The following is a 20,462-nucleotide window of genomic DNA, read 5'->3' on the forward strand; positions in this document are numbered from 1 at the left end:
AAAGGGAAGTTATATTAAGGTGAAAAAGTCAGGTGAAACATACTGTTTTAAACATACAAAACCACTGAAATGTATAAGTTATAGTTATCTCAAGAAACTGTAACTCATACCCTAAAGTAACTATTACTCACGTCCCTCCACACACAGTGTTGCTATCCATGATGTCATTTAGAATGTTGCAGCAATGTTATCAATGATGGCATTGAACATACCCTTTGTACTATGATATCAGAGGTAGTTAACAATTCATGGCAAGGGCAGGAGTTTTGGTTACTTTAATGAAAGCCTTCAAATCAAGAGAAGAGAACTGAGATAAACAAAAAAATGCATCCAGTGATTATCAAGGGGTTGACCCTAAACCCACTTGATTTAAATGTAATGAACTGGAAACAGTATGTCTGGCCAACAGACAACAAACATGGTGTGTATCTGACACCTAAAAATATGTACAGATGCATTCAGTATGATTCAAATGTATCCAAAAAAGCAGTTGTATGTTAGAAAATTATTTGTACCTTAAAATATCTGAAAGGAGCTCACAAACTTTGTTACTGCTTCATGTATGTACATTTTTTAAAAGAAAGTTGTTAGTAAAGGGTCAAATGTCTTATAGCATGAGATACTGTGTTTAAACTTGTGGGTACCTAGAATGGAAAATAACGTAAGCTCTGGAGGGAAGTGTGGATGTGGATTTGTTTTTTAAGTTTGAAAAGCTTTATTGAGTTAAAGAAAACAATGTAAAACATCAGTACAATAGCACAAATAAGGAGCAATAGGAATTAAAATATTTGTGGAGAATAGTGTGCAATAAACAAGAAAAGCCCCAAAAGGGGAAAACGCTATACAAAGAAAAAATGCTTATATAACTTTTCATTTTGTGGGGAAGAAAGAGAGAAAGAAGGAGGGAGGAAAGGGAAAAAAGGGGGGAGGGAAGGAGAACAGCAATAGAAAAATATATGGTAAGTATATTAAAGAGGTATGAAATAAAGAAAAGTACACAGTAATAATAATAGCAGTAATACTAAATATAACAATAACATGTGATCATGAGGCACTTTTAGATAAAAAGTCAGTTAAAGGGGACCAAAGTAAATCACGTTTTATCAACAATGGAATAGAAGAAGCACATGCACGATCTAATCTATGATGATGGCAGAGTAAATTCCACCAAGCATTATAAACCACATTTGTAGTGTCTTTCCAGTTAGTTGTTATAAGTTGAAAAGCGATAGCAATGCAAAGATCAATAAATTTGCGAGTATGAAGCGGGACATCCCAAACTGGGGCCAAACCACCCAGGAATATAGAAGAAATAACAAAGGGAACATTAGTAGATAAAATCTTAGTAAGTGTAGGCCAAATGTGGGACCACATAAGTTGGACCTTAGGACAAAGAAAGAACATATGAACAAAGTCACCAGAAGTGCATGAACAAGACCAACACTTCTTAGCGTCTAACAATTTAAATTTAAACAAATCACAGGAAGTATAAAATAATCTGTTATAAAAAAAGTAAAGGGTTTGTGTGGTACTAGCGGAATGAGAGGTGGAATGAAGTTTGGACCAAATAGAGTCCCAGGTAAGTGAGGGGAAAGTTTGATTGAGGTCCGATTCCCTGATAAGTTCAAGATTAGTCTTAGGCCTATCAATAAGTGAGGGAGAAAGTAGTTTATAAATAGCAGAGGCCTTAAGGAGAACCTGAAAGTTAGGTGGAGAGGGAAGGAGGGTGGTGAAGAGGATGAAGGGATGTTGTGCAGTATAATAGTGGATAGTTTGGGCAGAAGTTCGTGAAAGTATGCACAGTATTTGTTAGAGATACCAAAGGAGTCACGAAGTGCTGGAAAGGTTAATAAGGAATTGTCAGAAATGAGTTGTTGATAAGTGAGAATTCCTTTGTCAATCCATTCCTTCCAAAAGAGCGCACGATTGCGTAATTTAAGAGATTTATTATACCAAAGTGGGGTATTCATATGAAGAGTAGATGGTACAGAGAATGATCGAAAAAGGGCAAGTGTTAAAGCTTTGGAGTGTTTAAAAATAGGAGAAAGTAGCTTAGGAGGTGGTTGAGTGAGATTGGAGGCAATAAGAAAGGAGAAGGGATGAAGTTGAGCCAATTCCAGAGAGCTCCAAGCCGTAGTAGGAGGAGACGAGGTTTCAAGAAGAAAAGGCCAGATTTGCTTGAGAGTAAAAGCAGAATGAAAGCGTGAGATATTGGGGAAGTTAACACCACCAAGATGTTTAGGTTGTTGAAGACGGAGGAGAGAGACTCTAGCCTTACGCTTATTCCACAGGAATTTGAGAAAAAAGACTATTGATAGACTTAAAAAAGAAATGGGGGAGAGAGATAGGAAGCATGGAAAGACAGAAGTTCACAATAGGAAGGAGCATCGTTTTAATAGTGGAAAGACGACCCCACCAGGAAAGAAAAAGAGGGGACCAACGCTCTATAAGAGAATAGAGCTTTTCAAGGATTTCGGAGTGATTAATTTTGATAGTTTCTTTAATGGTGTTAGCATATAAAACGCCAAGACATTTAATAGAACCAGAGTTCCATTGGAAACCAGATCCTTGAAGCATGTGAGGAAGACACAATTTGTTGAGGGGAAGGACTTCTGTTTTATCAATATTTAATTTATAACCAGAAACAGAGGAATAATCATGCAATAAAGAAAAGAAACCGGGAAGGGCAACAACAGGGTTAGAAATGTAAAGCAAAATATCGTCTGCATAAGCAGTAAACTTGATCTCCACATCTTTATAAAGAAAGCCAGAATAGGAAGGGGATTGTCGAATTTTCTCAAGGAAAGGTTTGAGTGCCAAAATAAAGAGAAGGGGGGAAAGTGGACAGCCTTGTCTGATTCCTCCATGAAGGGGAAAATAATCAGATTGCATACCATTAATCCATATAGAAGTAGAAGGAGCAGAATAAAGCAACTGAACAAATTTAAGAAAAGTGGGACTGAAACCGTGCCAGCGAAGGGCGCCAAACATAAAATCCCAATTGACATGGTCAAATGCCTTCTCGGCGTCTAGAGTAATGGCCGCCAAGGGACTGTCTATTTTAGCAGAGAGATGAATGATATTAAGAAGGGTTCTAGAATTGTCTGTAATGGATCTCCCCTTAACAAAGCCAGAATGATGAATGTTAACCAAATCAGGGACAATGGAATTAATCCGTAAAGCCAGAATTTTCGCATATAATTTACAATCAGTATTAATGAGGGAGATGGGTCGGTAATTTTTACACAGGGAAGGGTCCTTATCTTTTTTGGGGAGAAGAACAAGCATAGCCTGCGTGAAAGAACGTTTGGATTCACCAGAGGAGAGAAAGTGGTTAATTAACTGGAGAAAATGAGGAATAAGTACAGATTTAAATTGGAGAAAGAAGCGAACAGTAAAGCCATCGGGGCCAGGTGTCTTATCTTTGGAGAGAAGAGAGAGGGCAGCAAGAATTTCCTTTTCTGAAATCGGGGCATCAAGAGAAGAGAAATCCACCGAAGGAGTGGGAGATTTAGGGACAGAATTAAAGAAAGAATCTAATTGCTCTGCAGAAGGGGAAGACTCAGGGGTATAAAGAGAAGAATAAAATTGAACAAAGCAATCCAGAATTTTGGCATCAGAAGACTGGGGCGAGCCTTGTGAATCTTTAATTGAGACCATTTTCGATTTCTGTTTCTTAAATTTGAGATAATTTGCCAAAGCCCTACCAGCTTTATTGCGACCACCATATATCTTCGCATTAAATTGAAGAAGCTGATTGGAGGCCGATTCCCAGGAATGTTTATTAAATTGCATTTTAGCGGAAATGAGAGAGGACAGAGAATCAGGAGAGTTTGTTGGAAGTGCTCAAGTTCTTTAATGTGTTTTAGATAGGAGGAAGCCTGGGATAGCGCTTTATTTTTTTTACGTGACACAAAATCAATATTACTACCCCGAGCAGTGGCCTTGAAAGCATCCCAAAGAAAGTGAAAGTCAGAGGAGGAGTGTAAGTTAGTAGTGAAAAAGTCATCCATGAAATGAGTGAAGTGTTCAATGAAAGTGGGATCAAGTAAAAGGGAGTTGTTAAAGCGCCATCTGAGGGCCTGAGGCGTGGGAGAGGGGTAATCCATAGCTAAAATAACTGGGGCATGATCTGAGATGAGGATAGAGCCTATTTCTGAGTTGGTCATAAATTGGAAAGCATGGTGGGAGAGAAAAATATAATCAATACGGGAGAGGGAGTTATGCACAGGAGAAAAAAAGGAAAATTCCACAGAGTCAGGGTGGGACAACCTCCATGAATCTATATGCCCTCTAGAGGAGATGGATCTGTGGAAGGACTTTTTCATTTTATTGGAAATGTAACGAGCTTGTGATTTGCGGTCCAAAAAAGGGTCCATCAATTGATTACAATCTCCCCCAACAATCAAATCTTCATTAGCATTAGAAGAGAGAAGGGAGGAGAAATCATTCCAAAAGGAAGAATCAATGCCATTCGGACCATAGACATTACAAAGAGAGAGATGAACATCATTAACAATGCAATCAAGGAGCAGCCACCTGCCATTAGTATCAACAGTTTCATTTAGAATTTGAACAGACAATGCTTTATGAAATAAAATAACCACACCATTTTTGTGATTAATAGCAGGAGAGCAAAAAACATCCCCAACCCATTGTCTACGTAACATCGATAACTCTTGAGTAGAAAGATGTGTTTCTTGTAAAAAGGCAATTTGACATTATAAACGAGCAAGATGAGATAAAACACGTTGTTTCTTGATAGGGTTCCAAACACCCTTAACATTCCAGGAAATGAGACGAAAACTTTTCATATGAGGAGATTAAAGGAAAAGTAAAAAGAGAGAGTAATACAGGTAAAAAGGGAGAATATATATAGAGAGTGGCAAGAAAAGATGGAAACAAGGTAGATGTAATAAAGAAGGAACGATGGAATTAGTAAGGAAGCCCAAGTAGAGAGAGCAAAAGGAAAAAGGAGCAAGGCCATCGTAGAAAGGTGAAATGAGAAGAGGAAAAGAGAAAAAAAATGGAGGAGAAAGGGAATAAATGACTAATACCACAGTGCCAAAAGAAAGGTGAAAAGGAGCAAAATAAGGTAGGTAAAGTAGAAAAAGCCGAATAAGGTAAAAAAGGAAAGGGAAGGAGAAGAAAGTGAAGCAAGATGGAGGAAAGAAGGAGCCTAAAGCACCCCAAAAGAAGACAGCAAAAAGAAGGATGGCAAAAAGAACCAAGGGGGTTCTAGCCATACAGAACATGTAACAGAGAAAAACAATGAGGTGAGAGCGGGAGCAGCAATAAGAGACGACCGAATAGAAGGGAATAAGTCGAAAACACAGTCCAAGGAACGAAAGAGAAAAAACCAAAGGAGAGAGGAAAAATGCAAGGAGAACCTGGGACTGAGCACAACATAAGAACAAATGAAGGAGACTTACCAAACAGATATGCAGGAAAAAACAGCATACTGGGATGACGGAGACGAACGATAAAACAAAACAATGCAGAGGAGGATTATCGAAACATCAGGAAACGCACCTAAGAAATAAAGGAAAACAAAAAAGTGAGGTGATGTGAGGAGAAACAACAAGTCATAACAGACAATAAAAGAAACACAGAGAGGAAACAAATAAATGAAGAAAAAAAAATTAGGAGCTGCTTTATTCCATGGAGTCCTCTCTGTGGGAATGGATGAATCTGCGGAGGTCAGCCGGGTCTTCGAAACTGTAGGATCGTTCCTTGTATGTAACCTTGAAAAAGCAAGGATGAATCAAACCGTATCTAGCGTTCATGATTCGAAGTGTAGGCCGCAGATCCAGGAATTCCTTACGACGCGCCGCTGTCTGTTTGGAGACATCCTGAGAGAAAAAAAGTTTATGGCCGGACCATATCAGTTGCTTGTGTTGTTTGGCTGAGTGAAGTATAGTCATAAGGTCAAAGTAGATGAGAAAATAGGCGATGATACCATGAGGTTTCGATGAAGTGGAAGAAGTTTTGGGACCCAGACGGTGCGCTCGTTGAATATTAGCATCCATATGTTTCGGCAGGCCAAGTATCGGTAAAACTTGCGTCTTCAGGAATAAGATGATGTCCGACCCTTCAGAATTTTCCGGAACACCGTAAATACGAAGGTTGTTGCGTCTATTACGATTTTCCAAATCCTCAGGCGTCTTCTTGAGGACTTGAATCTCTTTGGTGAGGGTATCCACCTTGGCAACAACATCTTGTGCGTCACTGATTTTCTGTTCAACTTCAGTGACACGTTTATCAAGGTTGGACCACTTATCGTCCAGCCTTTGCAATGTAGCAGTGGTGTCCGCTATAAAAGGGCGGATTAATTTGAGTTCCTCCATTAAATCCTCAAGGGTAACGGGAAGAGGAGATTTGGAGGGAGATGGTGGGTCCTTCTTGAGGCGTTTGCCCGCAGGAACAGAGTCTTTGCGTGAAGCGGTAGCCACATTAGAGGCCTTAGAAACGTGTCCGTGCTCCATGATGTAAAGGCCTGAGAGAGGATCAGCTTGAGGTAAAAAAGGAGCGACGGAACGTGGTGAAAGGCTGCAAAGTCCTCTGAAGAAAGTCATTGAAACTGTGAAAAATGGAGACCACCGTCAAGGAGAGTCGAACTGGATGTCAACAGAGCGCAAAAATGAAGAAATGATGCTTGCGGAGGAAGCAGAAAAGCAACAGCGCACAGACAAGTCGAAAGTTGAGGAGAGAAAAAACTGAAGCGGAGGTCCAGCAGTCCAAGGAGAAGCAAAAAGGACTCACAACGACATATTAAATGTCAAATAACCGTGGAAGCGCTGCAAAAATAAACCAGGAGACAAGAAGCATCAGGCAGGTACAAAAATAGAGTCATTGGAGAAAAAATTATCAAAAAACGAGAAAAAAACAAAATGGCGGCCGTTTCCGAGGAGAAAGCATTTATGCAAATTCTAGCCTCAAAAAACGAAGAAGGCATACAGAAACATACCCATTTGTGGAGGGGCAGTTCCGACGCACAAATCAGCCTTTTCGGCAAGAAACGCTGCCTAGAAGCGGTCCCTTCGTGTAGAAAGCGCCGCCGAAATCGCGGAGCTCAGGGGGGAGCGGCCATCTTGTTTGCCGCGTCACGCGACCTCTGGATGTGGATTTTAAAAGTTAAATGGTGCACTATTTGCAAACAATAACGTTAGTAATGTGTAGGCTGCAAGTAGTACGGTTTAAACAAGGTAAAGGCTAAACGCAGCTGGTCTAGGTCGCAGAGGCATGTTTCAAAGTAGGTTGTGGCTTAAAGGTAAAGTCTGCTACAAAAAAAAATCTGGGAGAAAAGCCAAAGCTTCTGTTGACAGTAAAATTATCAACCAGTGCATATTTCAGTATGTGCCCATGTTAAATAACTATTAGCAACTTCTATCGAAAAACGTTTTGTAAGAAGGACGTTTATAAGGCATGGGTGTTTATTTCCTAAATTTCACTGAAGATTCCGAGGCATTGCAGATTTCTGTATAATGTAGAATCTAGGGGAGAGCCATTAGGAGGTGGTCTAAATCAAACTGGGTTTGTAAGTATGACTCTAAGGTTCTATGCTATTGTGTTCATCTCAGGAATGGGTGTGGTGTATTTTAGCAAGCTGTGGACTGCTGTCCATGGGACCTGGCAGGAGGAGTCGAAATGCATACCTGTCAATTCCTTAACTTAAAATTCTGGGTCATGTGAAAACATTAATGGTGAGAACTTAAAAAGGTGAGGAAAACACATTGCTCGCTCCGTTGCCACAGCCGCCTGCGGCAGAAAGGGGCATGTTTACAAGGTGGCGCTAAGTCACGCAAAATGGCTTAGTGCCACCTTGTAAATATGGATAATGGCTCTGCGGCACCAGAGTGCCAAAAAAAGTGATGCTTTGGTGGAGGTGAGGGCTTGTATATATGCCCTTAAGCCTACTGCTGCCAAATTTAGAGATTGCCGCCAGTGCAGCGGTGTTCTCAGCACCCTCAGAGTAGCTGTTATGGCAGTACCTCTGAAGGCGCTGCAAATTTGGTTGATGGTCGTCTATTAGAAGGCAGTTCACCAAGCTTTTTAGTTTCTCAGAAGCAAATTTTAAGTTTGTTTCTGAAAAACCAAATACTAACGACCTTTCACACCCTGGGTGTTGTTACTTTTTTCTGTGACTGCCAGGATTTTCCTGGGCTTGACAGATAGAAAAAATAGACAGGCGGCCTTCTCCTCTAAAGTGGGAATTACTCCTAATGGCCCAACTCTCTCAGTCACTGGAGTACATTTTTTGTTGGTGGAGTCAGCATGGCCGCCATTGTCAAACATCTTAGGGTCCCTCTAACTCGGCCAAACTCTAAGTCAGGTCCATAATCTTTACATCTAGTGGTAATATGCGATAGTAACATGTTATTTTCAAGTTAAGTTACTTGCCTTGGATTATTGCCAAACATTAAGGCAATCCAGAGTGCTAGTAAGCAAAGCTGGTTTTCGTTCTAAGATAACTTATCATCCAAACAAACAAAGTCTGTCTACTGCCAATTAGAAGTTATCTCAGCATTTCTCTATTTTACCGAACATGCTGTGTGCTTCTTTACCCATTCTGAAATCATAGACACTAAAAGCAATACAATGTCAATAGATCGTTTTCTTTTTCTTTCTAGATATAAAGCTGTCACAGATGCCTGCTCGCTTCAGCCAGACATTGACCTGTTACCATTTGGTGATCAAACAGAAATTGGAGAAAGGGTAAAGATCTTAATCTTAGCTTTTAATTTAACTCAAAAAAGTGTAGTGTTATTTATTTGGAATATTCTTGAAAGGTTTTTACATATAATACTAGTCTACTTTTTCACGCAGCACAGTGAAAGATAGAAATTGGTGATATTGATTGGATAAAATCGAGTTGCAACAACTCTCTCCCCAAACCTAATCAAAGTACGTAAATATTAAGGTCTTATTCTGTCCAATGCGGTATTCCCTCATGTTAGAGATGAGGGTCTCTAGTTGGCAATGTTTTGCACCTGTGTCCAAATAGAGACCCTTGCTTCTAGTCAGGATAAGGGGGATACACTCCTAGCTAACCCCTTCTCAACCCCTTGGTAGCTTGGCACGAGCAGACAGGCTTATCTCAGAGGCAGTGTGTAAAGCATTTGTGAACACATACAGTAATACAGTGAAACACTACAAATGGACACCACAACTGTTTAAAATGATAAGTAATCTTTATTAGACTTCACACAAGACCAAACGACATAAATCCACAGTATAGTAATCAAAAATAAGACTTTAAAATGGTAGGAATAGCTTAGTTCAATGTTGATGGTAAATGCAACACTTTACTCTCAAAGTACCTTGGATGCGTCACACAAAACAGACAAATGGGTAGTAGTGAAAGTGATGCGTCAGTTCCTTGCTTTAGGGGAGGTGATGCGTCAGTTGCTTACTGCAGCGCAAGGGAGGTGATGCGTCGGTTCCTAACCGGAGAGGAGGTGATGCGACGGTTTCTTACTGCGTTCCGGTTACGATGCGACAAGATGGCCCTTCGATGCGAAGTGACGATCTGGTGCGATGCGACAAAATGGCGCCTTTGATGCAATGCGATGATGCGGATGCGATGCGTGCACGCCCGATGGCATTTCAGCAAAATTGATAACATTTGGAGCCATGACAGGCCATGCGACACGCTTCTCCGGTGATGCGACCGCAAGCTCTGTGGCACGCTTCTCCGGTGATGCAACACGCTTTGTCTGCAATACGACGGCAAACAGCTGAGGCAGCGGCACGCTTCTTCGGCAATGCGACAGCAACTGCTGCTGCAGCGACATGCTTCTCCTTGTTGCATCACGCTTCTAGCTCCCAGCGACACACTGTCTCTCAGAGGATCCAAACTGCAGCACGCACCTCACAGCAGGTAGAATTCCCAGCAAGGGAATTCAGGGTGAGCGGGAGCTGGTGGGGAAGTATTTGTGGCCCTGATACTCCAGAACAGGAGGCAAGCTCAACTTCAAACCCTTGGAGATCTTCCTCAAGATGATTAAAGTGCACATAAAGTTCCTTTTCTCCTTTCCTTAACAATATAATAACCACTGCAGGCTAGCCCCAAACAGTCACTATCACAGGAGCAGTCTCCTCCTTCAGCTTCCTTGGTTCGTCTCCTTGGCAAAGGTTCTTCTTGATTCCCAGAAGTGATCTAAAGTTCTGGGATCTGGGGCCCAATATTTATACTACAAAATCCTATGTTCTCCAAAGGCAGAGGGTCTCTGTACCTAGTCAAAACCAGTTCTGTCCTCCTGGGTGCAGCTTCCTGGCAAGAGGTGGAGACAGCATTGTTTGAGACTAGACCTGGCCCAGGTAACTGGATGGAAATCTCCTCCCCTTACTCTCCTTTCTATGAGGGCTCACTTCAGTGAAAGGAAATCTCCCCCACCTCTCTATTCTATGAGGGCTCATGGCAGTGAAAGGAAATCTCCTCCCCCTACTCTTTATTTAATGCAGGTCCTAATCAGTCCAGCCTTGACCCATCAGACTGCTGGAGCCAAGGCCCTCTCCAGCCCCATGTCACTCACAAACCAGACATGGAATGCACAACCTGTCAAAGACAACTGGATGGTTAGGAAAGAAAATACCTACTTTCTAAAAGTGGTAATTTCAAACACAGAATGTACAAATCACCTTCGCTAAAAGATGTATTTTAACCTTCTGAGTTCAGGCATACTAAATTCGTATTTCTACCTTGTTCCCTGGGTCAGTTAGGATTATAAGATGTTATAAAAAACTGCCCATTCTGGCCTATGGGAACAGGTAACCTTGCAATAGTGAAAAACAATATAGGCTGTAATTCACTATCAGGACATGCCACACACATCAGGCCATGTCCTACCTTTCACATACAATGCACCCTGCCCATGGGGGTACCTTGGGCCTACCTTAGGGGTGACTAACATGTAGAAAAAGGAAGGTGTAGGGACTGGCAAGTGGGTGCACTTGCCAAGCCGACATGACAGTCCCAGACTGCACACAGGCTCTGCAAGGGCAGGTCTGAGCAAGTTTTTACAAGCTGTTTCTGTGGGTGGCACAACCAGTGCTGCAAGCCCACCAGCAGCATTTAATTTACAGGCTCTGGGCACACATGGTTCATGGTACTAAGGTCTGACAAGTAAATCAAATAACCAATCATGGAGTCACTAATCCATTACAACAATTTACAATAGAGAGCATATGCATTTTAGCACTGATCAGCTGTGAAAAAGTGCCCAGAGTCATAAAACAACAGGTCAGGAAAAATACAGGAGGACGGTAAAAAGTTCATGGATGATCCAGCAAAAAGGGCCAAGTCCAACACCTCATCAAAGAGTATTTGTAATTATTTGATGTAATTTTACTGCAGAGTTACAACTTTTCGCTTCCACAGTGGAGAATTACCAGAGAAATTAGTGTTACAGTCTCAATTTTACTGGGCACTTCTTGAATTCTGTGAAGCTTTCCAGGAACAAATTCTACTACATTTTATTCTGCTGAAACATGCTCCCTGCAAATACAGGTAGTGTAATACCACATGTTAAATTACCGCTCTCCAGTGGTATAGAAAGGTGACAGGAGACTCAATGTAATCAAGAAAATCGATTCCCTTCACTAACCTATGTAGTAGAAACCAGCAATGTATACTTAGGATGCTGTCAGCCCCTCACGCTCATGGACCACAGTGCCTTTTTACCTGCTACACTATTAATAGCTACACCACTGCCACATTACTTGTGTTATAGATTTATAATCTCCTTTCTGTCAATTTGATGTGAGAAGTAAATTCAAGGTGAGGTAGAAAGAGTAAACAATGTTGCATTTTTACGCTACATCTCGTTTATTTTTCAAAATCTCTGATTGTAAACCAATACAAGTTTTAAGGACAGTTTTCATTGTTGGATTGTGTGATGCTTAATGGGTTTCACCCTACTACACTCTTCACTTTAAAGAACTAAAGTGTGCATTTGATGCTACTGCCTGCTTATTGTGTACTTCAATAACATAGGCCTCAAACAGGACAAGGCACCATGATTCACCCTAAAATGCTTACTAGCGAACGTACTCCCAGGGAGACTCTAGAAATAAAATTTCCATGCATTTGAAATACAAAGGAAGAAAAGAGTTCGTATTTTTAAGGTGGTGGCATGCCTCAGCTTTTTTTTCTTTTCCTTCTTTCAAACTTTACACTATGTCTGCTTCCCTGTCCGTCCCCCCTATTTTTTTTAGGGTTGAGTCTGCAACAGCAGTTTCTCTTGGGAGAAACTTTTATTAACAAAAAAGGCTTGGAACCACCAGTGCTTACCATTTGTTGGCTTGTATTTACAGCCTTGTAATACATCATTACAGGCCTAGCATCATTTCCGTTCTTCTCTGTGGAGCAGCGACCAAGAACAGAATGATGCAACTTAATCAGTACCTGTCCCCTGCTCCCAAAATGATTGAGGCACTATTTTTTTTTATTTAACTTTCAAGCAAACAGAATGTGCCCAGCCGGACAAACAAAATTGCAAAGATTTATTTTCTATAGTTAACTTTCTTTTAATTTGCCAAGTCTTAATTTCATACTTTGGACTCATGTTTTCTTTTGTTTTTTGCTCCTGAGCACTGTTCTCAAAAGATGGGGATTACCTTGTTCTAAATATTGCAAAGTGACATTGTGTCATGTATAATGTGTTGTGTTGCTTTACCACACAATTATAAAAAGTGCACTCTAATTAATCCAACTCCAATCCGCCCCACTCCATTTGATGCCAATCCACCCCACAGCAATCCACCCCACTTAATCCATCCACCCCAGATCAATCCAATCGACCACACTCCAATCCAAACCATTCATCCCAATCCAATTCCACTCCAATTCACCCAACCCCAACCCACTCCAATCTGCCCCACACTAAATTTCCCCACTCCAAATCAAAGCAATCTGCCACACTTCAACCCAAAACAATCTGCCCCACTCCAATCTGCCATCCTACAATCTAAAATAATATCCCCACTCCATTCCAAATCAATCTGCTCCACTCCAATATAAAACAATGTGTCCCGCTCCAATGTATCCCACTCCAATCCAAAACAATCTGCCCCACTCCAACCTGCCTAACTCCAATCTGCCCCACTCAAATCTACCCCTCTTCAATCCATCCCATTCCAATCTGTCTGACTCCAACCCACAACAATCTGTCCCACTCTAATCAACCCTAATCCAATCTGCCCCACTCTAATCCAAAACAATATCTCCCACTCTAATCTACCCCACTCCAATCCAATCCACTCACTCCATACCAATTCACCTCAATCCAATCTACACCACTCCAATCCAATTCACTGCACTTCCTCCCCAACCAACCCACCCTGTTCAATTGAAACCACCAAAATCCACACCACCTCAATCCAAAACAATCTCACTCACTGCAATCTTACCCACACCAATCAGCCCCACTCCAATCTAAAACAATCTGACCCACTCCAATCTAAAACAATCTGCCCCACTCCAATCCAAAACAATCTGCCCCACTCCTATCTAAAGCTATCCTCCCGCTGTAATCCAAAACAATCTGCCCCACTCTAATATGCCCCGCTCCAATCCACCCCACCCCACTCTAATCCATCCCACTCCAATCCGCCCAACCCCAATCCAAAAGCATCTTCCCCACTCCAATATGCCTCACTTCATTCTGCCACACTCCAATCCACTCCACTCCTATCCATCCCACTCAAAACTGCCACACTCCAATCCAAACAAATCAGCCCCACTCCAATCTGTCCGACTCTAATCCACTCCTTACGAATCTGCCGCACTCCAATCCAAAACGATTTTCCCACTCTAATTTGCCCCGCTCCTATCCAAAACAATCTGCCCCACTCCACTCCAATCCATCCCGCTCCAATCTGCTGCACTACAATTCAATATGCCTCACTCTAATCCGCCACACTCCAATCTGCCCCACTCCAATCCATCCCACTCTAATCCGTCACACTCCAATCTGCCCCAATGCAATCCAAAACAATTGGCCCTACTCCAATTCAAAACAATCTGCACCCTCCAATCTGAAATAATCTGCCTCACTCTAATCCGCTTCACTCCAATCCGCACCACTCCAATCCACCCCACTCCAATACAATCCAACCACTCTATCCCAATTTGCCCCACTCCAATCCACCCCACCCCACACCAATACAATCTAGCCCAATACAATCTACCACACTTGAATCCAATCCACCCACTTCCTCCCCAACACAACCCACCCCAATCCAATATAAACGACCACAATCCACCTCACTTCAATCTAAATCAATATGCCCTACACCAATCCAAAACAATCTGCCCCAACACCAATCCAAAACAATCTGTTCCACTTGAATCCAAAAACAATCTGCCCCACTCCAATCCAAAACAATATGCCCTACTCCAATCTGTCCAAATCCAACCTGCCCCAGTCCAATCCAAAACAATCTGCCCCACTACAGTCTACCCCAGTCCAATCCAAAACAATCTGCCAAACTCCAATCCAAAACTATCTTCCCCGCTCCAATACGCCCTCCTCCAATCCAAAAAATCTGCCCCATTCCAATCTAAAATAATCTGCCCTACTTGTATTCATTACAATCTGCCCCACTCCAATTTGCCCCACTCTAATCTGTCCTACTCCAATCTGTCTCGCTGCAATCCAAAACAATCTGCCTCACTCCATCCTGTCCCTCTTCAATCTGCCCGCTCCAATTCACACCACTCCAATCCATCCCACTCAAATCCAAAAGAATCCACACCACTCCAATTTGCCCCACTCCACTCTGCCCCACTCTAATCCGCTCCACTCCAATCTGCCCCACTCCAATCCAAAACAGCCTGCCCGACTCCAACTTAACTCACTCCAATCTGCGGCGCTCCAATCTAAAAAAATCTGCCTCACTCTAATACACCCCATTCCAATCTGCCCCACTTAAATCCAAAACAATTGGCCCCACTTCACTCCATCCTACTCCAATCTTCCCAACTCCAATCCAAAACAATCTGCCCCACTCCAATTCAAATCAATCTGCCCGTTCCAAAACAAACTGCCCCACTCGAGTCTATCCCAGTCCAATTCAAAACAATCTGCCAAACTCCACTCCAATCAATCTTTCCCACTCCAATACACCCTCCTCCAATCCAAAACAATCGGCCCCACTCCAATCCAAAATATTCTGCCCCACTTTTATCCATTACAATCTGCCCCACTCTAATCTGTCCTACTCTAATCTGTCTCACTCCAATCCAAAACAATCTGCCCCTCTTCATCAGGCCCCTGTCCAATCTGCCCACTCCAATACAGACTACTCCAATCCCAAAAAATCCACACCACTCCAGTTTGCCCCACTCCACTCTGCCCCACTCTAATCCCCTTCACTCTAATCTGCCCCACTCCAATCCAAAACAATATGCCCCACTCCAATTCAAAACAATCTTCCCCATTCCAAAACAAACTGCCCCACTACAGTCTAACCCAGTCAAATGCAAAACAATCTGCCAAACTCCAACCCAGAACAATCTTCCCCACTCCAATATGCCCCCCTCCAATCCAAAACAATCTTCCCCACTCCAATCCAAAATAATCTGCCCCCCTTTTTTCCATTACAATCTGCCCCACTCCAATTTGCCCCACACTAATGTGTCCTACTCCAATCTGTCTCACTCCATCCTTCCCCTCGACAATCTGCCCGCTCCAATACACACCACTCCAATCCATCCCACTCAAATCCAAAAGAATCCACACCACTCCAATTTGCCCCACTACGCTCAGCCCCACTCTAATCCACTCCACTCCAATCTGCCCCATTCCAATCCAAAACAATCTGCCTGACTCCAATTCAACTCACTCCAATCTGCGGCCCTCCAATACAAAACAATCTGCCTCACTCTAATCCACCCCATTATAATCAGCCCCACTTAAATCCAAAACTATTGGTCCCACTTCAATCCATCCTACTCCAATCTTTCTCACTCCAATCCAAAACAATCTGCCCCACTCCAATTCAAAACAATCTGCCCCATTCCAAAACAATCTGCCGCACTGCAATCTTCCCCTCTTCAATCCACCCAACTCCAATCCACCCCAATCCAATCCATTCCACCCACTTCATCCCAATTCACTCACTCCAATCCACCCCACACCATTCCAGCCCAAACCAATCTATCCCACTCTAATCCAGTCCACTCCACTTCCTCCCCAACTGCTACAGCCCTAATCCAAACCACAACAATCCACCCATCTTCAATCCTAAACAATCTTTCCCACACCAATCTGCCCCGCTATAATCTAAAACAATCTATCCCACACTAATCCAAAACAATCTGCCCAACTCCAATACAAAATAATCTGCCATACTCCAATTTAAAACAATCAGGCCCACTCCAATCCAAAACTATTCACCCTACTCCAATCGAAAACAATCAGCCTTACTCCAATCCAAAATAAATCTGTCCTTCTCCGCTTTGCCCCTTTCTAAGACGCCGAGACGCCTTCGGGCATTTGTTTGCGCTTTATCTAATGTCATAAATAAATAAATAAATAAATCCAGAGCAATCTACCCCACTCCAATTTGCCCCACTCCAATCTAAAACAATCCACCCCACTCCAATCGACCCCGCTCCACCCAAACCACCTCACCCCACTCCAAAAACACCACACTCCAATCCAATCCACCTCACTCCAATGCAAAAATACAATCCCCAGCAAATGCAAAATTACAGTCCATGCAAAATGTCAGTGTTGACAATCATATTTTCTTCTTTTATTGTTCTTTTCCTCTTTTTTTGTTGTTCTAATTCCTTAGCCAACACATGTTTCATCGCTCCTTGGGCACACTGTCTCTCAACTTCTTCAATGCTAAGTAAATTACTTAAAGAAAACAAACCATTGTAGCAAAGACTCAAAGTTATTTAGCGTAATTAAATCACCTCACTGTGACTTCAGTGAACGATATAAAAGGTTGGATATTTCTTTCTGTAAGAGCAAGTAGGGGAAACCCATGTGTTAACATAAGTCATCACCATACTTCATCACTAGGAGACTTATTAACTTCATATAAAATCGAACATTATACAGAGAACAGGTCGATGAACTCATTGGTATTTGAATCCATTGTGAAAATCCACATGTTTGAAATGAGCCTAATGTTAGGTTAAAAAGTACAATACACACTGAGCTCTTCACCAAGAGACATGCATATGGTGTAGAGCCAAATCATTTAAATACTTTAATCTTCTGTATGTGGAACCCAGTATCAAAACAAGATAAAAGTGTACACCTAAATGGAACTAAAATTCATTTTTAGTAATTTTTTTCAAGATTGATGCCAAAATTTAAGCCATATTACACCTACTTCTCTTTCTGTGATAATTCCCTCCCGAAGGATTTGTAAATTCCTATACCTGTCTGTATATGATTGGTGGAATCGCCATGGCTGTCTTAGCCAGTCCTCAGTAACAGTTTGTGAACCCTGTGTTTGAGGATTATTCAGAAAATAGACCTGTCCCTATAATCCCATTTTCAATTTACAGGTATCACCCATGTTACTTGGACAAAAACCCATACCATTCATCAGTAATTAGGTCATATCCTGGTTCAAGATGCTTTGGACACTAAATGTTGCTGTTGATAACTTGTGAGGACCATCTCATCACATCCAGTTTCTTACTGAAGGATCTGTGCATAGAAAATGATCCGTCCATCACACGTGGACTCAAAGAAAAATCGGAGTGGAGATGCGTTGAATACTTTTATGAAGGAGGATAGCATAGTGATAAGGGAGACTGATGAAGGGGGGAACATGGTAATGATGCATGGTACTGATTATGAACAAGATATTTTTACACAACTTAATGATTCTTACACAACTTAATGATCATGATTATTACGAAGCCCTCGCCACCAACCCAATATGGAAACTCACTGACATTGCTAACCGACTGATTGTGCTTAATTTCTGTTTTCTCAGCCCTACTCTTACCGCCATTCCCGCTGCTGCAACTGCCCGTGACCCCTGCCCCTGACCTCCCCGCTCCCACCTCCCAGCTACTCATCCCTTCCCTACATAGTGGCAGCCGCTGCGGGGGAGCGGAGTGAGACCTCAGACTTCGGTCCCAGGATCATACTCTCCCCGGCAGCTCAGCTGTGCTGCGTACCACCCGCCAGCACCTCCATGCAGGTTTCGATTCCTCCCTGATACTGGGATCAGTTTTTGCACTCATCTGTGCCTGACTGCACTTAATCCTTCACTCTTTTCACCCTTTTACTCTGCCTCTGACATACTGTTATTTTTCTATTTCTCACGTGCTCATTGTTGCCTGATTGTGCTTCATCCTTCACTGTCTATACTGTTTTACCCGTGCACTCTGCCTCTGACACACCGTGTTTATTTTGCATTGCTGTACCCCCACTCTGCCGGATTGTGCTTAATTTCATTTTTCTCTGCCCTACTCTTCCCGCCATTCCTGCTGCCGCATCCACCCATGATCCCTCCCCCTGACCTCCCCGCTCCCTCCTCCCAGCGACTCATTCCTCCTGGCCAGTGCCAGGACCCCTGGTTCTACAAGGCCTCACCGCTACGACTCAACTTACTCTCCAAGCACTCAACCCTGGATGACATGCCAACTGTGCAAAATCATCACCGGACGGCTACCAGATCCAGAGAAAGGACAGCCCACACCGCCATGGAGTAGGACTTGCCAGCGCACACAAGACCCCCTTCCGCCTCCCCACTTCCAGCACGAGCGACCCCAACTCCAACACAGAACACCTCCACTTCCAGATCCAGACAAGCCGGAGGACCTCACTATGCGGCACCCTCATCTGCAGACTGCCAGGACCTCGCACCCTCCAGGTGACTACCATTGTCGAGCTCGCCGCACCCCACACCATCACCTCCACTGACTACATTCTATTCAATTACCTGAACTTCCACCTCGACAACAGCAACAACCCCGACTCCACTGCTGTCCTCAACAACCTCACCAACCTAGGGTTGAAGAAGATCTTCAACACGCCCACCCACAGAGTGGGCCACACCCTCGACCCTATCTTCACAGGAGGAACAAAAATCCCCCTCCGACAAACCACCCAGCCCATATGGACTGACCACCACTGCGTCCACTTCACCTTCAACACCACCACCGCACCCAAACCCACCCTACGCCCGCCACATAGGAACTGGAGCAAGGTCACAGAGGAACTCCTAAACACCACCCTCCTCCAAGACCCCCCCCCCAGCGGCACAACCACCACCAACTCTGTAGCCAAGGAACTCCACAGATGGATCGCCTACTGCGCTGACAAGCCCGCACCCCTCCGCCACCCTGCCAAACAACACCCGCCGAAAGCTGCCTGGTTCACCACAGAGCTTCAAGAAGCCAGACGCAACTGCAGGCGCCTGGAGAAAACGTGGCAAAACCTGAAAACTGCAGAAGCATGTAACAACCACAAGAGCTCCCTGAAGGAATACCACCCACGCATAAGAGACACCAAATGGACCTTCTTAAGAGACAAAGTCCAGACCAACGTGACCAACACCAATGAACTGTTCAACGTCATACAGCAGTTCGCAATATCCACCTGCGAAGCCACAGACATCACACCTTCCCAGGAACTCTGCAACAAGCTCAGCACCTACTTCCATCTCAAGATCAAGGCCCTCTATGACAATTTCAGTGAACCAACGATTGCCACCACCCCCTACCCACGGCCGCTGACAGGCCAACCATCAAGTCCTGGGATCCTGCGACCATCAAAAGCATCACAGCTACTATAAAGAAAACTTACTCTGGAGCCCTTACGGACACCTGCCCCTTGCACATCGTCCATAGGGCCGCCACCGGCATCGCACCCGAACTAGGACGCACGATCAACGCCTCCCTCAAATCTGGCATTTGCCCAGACAACTGGAAACAGGCAGTGGTAAAACCCCTCCAAAAGAAACCCTCAGCCGACCCAACGGACCTGAAAAACTACCGGCTCATCTCTCTCCTCCCCTTTGTGGCCAAAGTCACAGAGAGACTCGTAAACACCCAGCTGACCCCCTTCATAGAAGAGAATTCCATCCTGGACGCCTCCCAGTCGGGATTCCGCTGCAACTACAGCACCGTGACGGCCCTCCTCACTGCCACTGACGACATCCGCATGCTACTCGACCAGGGACACACCACAGCCCACATCCTTCTAGACCTCTCCGCAGCTTTCAACACCCTTTCACATCGCACTCTTGCAGCCTGACTGCACGACGCAGGAATTCAAGGATCCCATCCTTACTATCCAGCAGAACCCAGAGTATCCAACTCCCTCCCTTCCGCTCCGAACTCACAGAAATCAACTGCGGAGTACACGAGGGTAAGCATGGGCGAATTTTGCGAATCTCGCGTTCGCGAATTTTGTGGATTTGCGAACTCGCAATCCGCAAAATCCGCGAATTCTCGCGAATTTGCGGATTTTTTTTTTTGT

General features: G+C 43.6%; 1 protein-coding gene across 4 annotated transcripts in view; it reads left to right on the forward strand.

The window, feature by feature from the left end:
* The window catches only part of ABCC9 (ATP binding cassette subfamily C member 9), a 915,119-nt gene that overhangs the window by 292,718 nt on the left and 601,939 nt on the right, over window positions 1–20,462 (forward strand). For all 4 annotated transcript variants that reach the window (XM_086920457.1, XM_086920444.1, XM_086920437.1 and 1 more), the window contains one exon: window positions 8,631–8,715. In XM_086920457.1, coding sequence (XP_086776583.1) covers window positions 8,631–8,715 — 85 coding nt within the window. The remainder of the gene's footprint in view (window positions 1–8,630; window positions 8,716–20,462) is intronic.

Source organism: Lissotriton vulgaris, chromosome 1_1 (genome assembly GCF_964263255.1).
Source record: "Lissotriton vulgaris chromosome 1_1, aLisVul1.2, whole genome shotgun sequence".
Lineage (NCBI taxonomy): Eukaryota > Metazoa > Chordata > Amphibia > Caudata > Salamandridae > Lissotriton > Lissotriton vulgaris.